This window comes from Cucurbita moschata, unplaced genomic scaffold (assembly GCF_002738365.1).
Source record: "Cucurbita moschata cultivar Rifu unplaced genomic scaffold, Cmos_1.0 Cmo_Scf00262, whole genome shotgun sequence".
Lineage (NCBI taxonomy): Eukaryota > Viridiplantae > Streptophyta > Magnoliopsida > Cucurbitales > Cucurbitaceae > Cucurbita > Cucurbita moschata.
In genome coordinates, this window is record NW_019268778.1 from 6047 (window position 1) to 11261 (window position 5215).

The following is a 5215-nucleotide window of genomic DNA, read 5'->3' on the forward strand; positions in this document are numbered from 1 at the left end:
AGGCTAGGTAGTAGTTACCCTGCACGTAGGATCCGTCCTATGAGAGGTCGTTGATCATGTGAGTAACTTGTTTAGGTGGCATGTACCGAGGGGTAGCACCCCCTCACCCTAGGTTACTTCATGGCCTATGGGACGAGTTCACCAGTTAACACTCCCATGGATGCAAGCAGACCAACACTCACCATGTTCTTCCCCACCTTGTACCATTGCGAAGGCTAAGTTTTCTGCCCAGGTCTTTGTATCAAGAGTGTGGAAACTCTAGGGACAAAAGTAAACAATTGGTTCCCTCCTAGGTTAAGGATGTGATGAGAGACTACAAGTATGTTGCTTAATGGTGACGAGAGGGTACTCTAGAGTTTAGAAGTAATAGAGGAATTATGTACCTAGGGAATCATGTATCTCGTACCCTTCCCTCGTTAGATTAATTTGGCATATATTAATACATTTTGATTTCCCTTTTATTTTATACACATTGATTGGCAAAATTTTTCCTAGAGATTAAGGGTGTGACATGATGAAATCAAAACCCCATAATTGTTCTCCCAACAGGCATTGAGTAATTGTTGCGAAAGAAGTCTTGCGCAATTCCTATTTGAAACTATAGTTCTAGAATTTTTTGAACTTATCTGTTCTACCTCACCTTAAAATTTCTAAGGTCCTCGTAAAAGGTTTGAAAGTTCAACTTAAAAAAGTAAATCGGGAATTTAATACCTTGTTGGACTTGGGTGCTATACTATAACGGTAAGGGTTTCGAAAAGGCAAAAAAAAAAAAAAGGGGGGGAAACTCCTTAAATCTCGCCGGAAATCGTGGGATTTTCGGTGAGGCATGCCTTGCCAGCCGGGGCGTATTAATGCGTATTAAACCCTAGGTACCTTGGTAGCCGTCTTTTCCTTTTTGAGTCACTGTCATACCTGTGAGGGAGGAGCCGAAGGGTTTAGGTGAGGGATCGAAAACGTCGCGAGACTTTAGATCGGGTTGGGAGATCAATAAAGTCGCAAGCTTTAGGTAGGAGCAGGTGCTAGTGTACGTCGGGCAAGGGGGGATAGACGCGCCATCGAAGATGGACGAACGACGACGCTTCCACAGGTGACAGTAGCCAAGCCCGCGATTAGGGTTATTGAGGTGTTCGGGCGAGGAAGACGAAGCGGCGGGCGTGGGTCGGCCCTCAACATTTCGCGGGTCATCTCGGCTAGCGTGCAGCCCACACCTCGCAGGCCGCGCTCAGAAACCACCATTGGGCCTCGTTCCTTTTCGGCCCAAACCAGAGGTGCGCTGAGAAACCTTGCGCCGTTAGGGTTCTTCGCAGCCCGTTGGTTTTGGCTCCACCGGTGGCTCGGCTCGACAGCTTGGAGGCGCGGATCGGCGGCTCGACATTCGAATAGTATACCGATTTCTAGGTTTTTGACCCTTCTGGAGCCATTCCCACCCTTGTTTCAGCTATTTGAGGTCAGTATAACTCCATTGTGATAAAATAGCTTGTGATAGAGATGTACCTTGGTAGCTAGGCATAAGAGCTACTTGTGAAAGGGCTTTAAGTGTATCATGTTATCTTATAGGAGGTAGTTAGGCACCGGAGTTAGCATTGTGGGTGACTTTGGCCAAGGCCAAGGAGGTAAGTAACCTTACTGTTGGCGTTAGTTATGTATGTATGTTGGTGCGTGCCCTGTGGCCCTTGCATGCACCATATGTTGTTGTTTTATGCTAGGTTGGATGTTTCTTGCATGAAATACTATGCATGCTATGTTTATGTACGTGATTCTTATAATGAATTGCTATGTATGCCATGTTTATGAATATGGTGTTGTGACACAGTGTGTTGCCCTATATGTATGATGAGCTTGATTGACATGTCATGATTGTAATGAGAACCTCGCATGCCATGAATGAGATGACTAGTACGCTATGATATGCTTGCTCAACGTGGACCCGGTTATGCTATGATATGCTGCTCAACGTGGACCCGGTTATGCTATGTAATGCGGCGAGGGGATGGAACGTTTGATGTATAATGCCATGGAGGTAAACCTTAAGAACCTCATGCACGCTATGGTTATGTACCCGGGACACTCCCCCCGTTATGCTACTGATGGAATGGAAGCGTGTATTCAATATCGTGTTCGCCACAATATCATACAGGCCCTCCTTTATCCGTGGCGTCCGGTATTGTATGTCATACATACCCGACCAAGCCAAGCCCAAGGAATTCGCTTGTGAGCTCGCCTTGTGGGCCCACAGACACACACGTGGGCCATGTGTGGGCAATTACCATGCATCCACCCCCGCCCGGACAAAGCAAGGGCCTAAGGCCATGAGAAGGAATGGAAGACAGACCCTTCCCTCAGCTTCGTTCTTCTGACACTGTGCGACATGTATGGGTATTCTATGTGACATGTATGCGTGTTGTGTGCGTCATGTATGTGTGTCGTGTGCGACATGTAGATGTATTGTGTGCGATTGCTTGTATCCAAATGTATGAATATATGCTTAACCCCAACAGTAGGGCGACTTACTGGGTATTTTATATAATACTCGAGCCACGTGCTACCAATATTTTCAGGTAAGGGCAAGGCTCCCATGTACAGGTGACGGTGGATGATGCGAAGGGCCATGGAAATCTTGAGGAGAGTATGTAGTGTCGTAGGCGCCGGTTGGATTCTTTTGGGTTCATAGTTTTGCAATTATTTCCTCTAGTTCTCTGTTGATTACTTCTAGGCTAGGTTGTCGCAATCGTTTTCCTAGATATGAACTGCTTACATTGATGAATGCATTTTCGTTATTGAGACTGTTCCACGTGAACTCTTGTCCGTTGATTTGACGAGTATAAGGTAACGCTAATTAGGGTAGAGAAAATTAGGGACGTTACATATACCATATGTAATCTATGAATTGCTTTATCTATTTTATATTTTCTACGGGAAAGTATTCATATTTTGTTGTCCATTTTATGAGAGTGTTGTAAAAATCAATGAAATATTTATTATTCTTCGGCTAATAACTATTATGTATTCAAGAAATTTTGTTATTGAAAATCTAATAAATCTCTAAAATTATCCTAAAATTATCCCAAAATTAACCTTAAATTGTGTTGCATAACCGAAATTAGTTAAATGATTAAGTTTTTTACAACCATAGCATGCACTTACATAGTTTCTTGCATGTACTATAAGTATGTATATTTATTCACATGTCCAACACAAGTTGGTAGTTAAGCTAAAGGTTGATTAGGAAATGATAAAGAATATTGTCGTTTTCTTTCTTTTCACGGTGGCTTTAGTTGGGGCTCAGGTTCCAAGGGTCGCGTTACCACCACCAGGACCTTCTAGATATTACATTCATGTGGTTAACGGGCTAAGCAAACTTGGGTTGCTTGTGCATTGTCAGTCTAAAGATGATGACTTGGGGTATCATCGTTTGCTTAATCATGGAGATGATTACCAATGGAACTTCAAAGTTAACTTTTGGGGAACAACCCTCTATTGGTGCAAATTGGAGACACCACATGCATATGTCTCTTTTGAAAGCTTTTGGCCTGAAACACAGCACTTATGGCTCCGTGATAGGTGCAAACATGGAACTGTAGGAACTTGTATTTGGACGGCTAAAGATGATGGAATTTACTTGAGAAACTTTCTTGCTAATGTTGATGAATTGATTCACAAGTGGATCTATAAAAGATAGAGAAGCTTTATTATCTCCTTTCGGTGGAATTATCCTTGAGGAAGAAATGAAAAATAATGGGATAACACAAAAAGGTTGTTGTTTTTTTTTTTTTTGTATGAAATGTATTTGATAATGAAGTGTATTGTTGTTCTCCAAAAATTTTAAATTATGAAGAAAAAAAAATTAAATTTGTATATGAATACAAGTTTTCAAAATTGTAATATGCGTGAATAAATTGTAATATCTGGTGGTGTGTGAGAGGTTGGCTCGGAGAGATGAGATTAGTAGGTTTTTTTTTTTTTTATTGTTGTTACACCATATGCATGACGTGGCCATTTTATGCCGATCTATTCTTTAAAATAATTAATAAAATGATGTCATGGACATACGTTTGCATGAAGAGCCTTAAAATAAAACAATGAAAAATATGAAATATGAAATATAAATAAAACCAAAGAAAAGATTATAACAATGGTCTAATCTAACGTAATATCTAAGGAGTGAAAATGCAACTACACTAACAAAGATTTCGTGATCTTCAAGGTGATGTCGTCGTCAACCATACATGGGTGCCTTGCCTTTACCTGAAATTTAAGCATAACACAAGGCTTGAGTATTTTAAGAAATACTCCTTAAGTGACCCAATATTTGGTTTGGTGAATGCAAACACATGCATAGATGAGACCTATAATTTTAAATCGTATTCTCTTAGCCAACTTTCCAATCAAGAAAAACTGGATGTGGTATTTCTCTACACACGACCTACATGTGCGAGCATGGGCCAACTAGGTGGGCTTGCACACCCTTTGAACCTACTGGTCGGACTAGCTCCTTTGGATAATCATTTTCGTCGCATAGTGTACGGATCCATATTTCATCATAAAGGGGAAGTATCCCGGTGCACGTGAACATACAAATATGCTTGAGGTCCACATATTTTTCTTTGTAGCATAATAAATCATGCAGGACAATTCTCATTCTTTCATCACATATCACACTCAGTTATGTAACACCCCTAATATTCTTGCTTAAATTAGAGGCATCATCACATGAATGCCATAAATAACATATGTGGATGTTTGAAATAAAATATTTACAAATGAAGCCATGAACTTACACATTTAATTTAAAAATAAGAAAATAGAACTAACGTAGTCTTTGAATATGAAAAATGAAATAATCATCCTATCAACTACTCAATGAAAATCAATGCATACTACTTCTCTATCATGATTTCTTCCATGGTAATTTCAGAATTCATCGTCACCCATGCAGGACCGCTTGTACCTTTACGTGAAAAATAAGGGTAGCTTGTGGCTTGAATATTTTAAAAAATACTAAATAAGTTACTCCATTGTTGGGATTAGTATACACACATTTAACGATGGGACATATCCTTTAAAACTATGACTTGACCTTGGACTCTTTCAGATTCCGGACATGGTTGGATGCATAAAGCTCAAATTCTTGGCCGAAGGCTCAGTACATTAAAATAAACCCTAGGTTTAGCTACATAAACCTTAGCCCAAGCCCAATAAATTAAAAATTAAACCC

General features: G+C 40.4%; 1 protein-coding gene across 1 annotated transcript; it reads left to right on the plus strand.

Moving 5' to 3' along the window:
• Positions 1–3229: 3229 nt before the first annotated feature.
• Positions 3230–3679, plus strand: LOC111440451 (S-protein homolog 1-like). Its single transcript, XM_023077523.1, has one exon. The coding sequence runs from the start codon at positions 3230–3232 to the stop codon at positions 3677–3679; it is 450 nt and encodes a 149-aa protein (XP_022933291.1).
• Positions 3680–5215: the final 1536 nt, after the last annotated feature.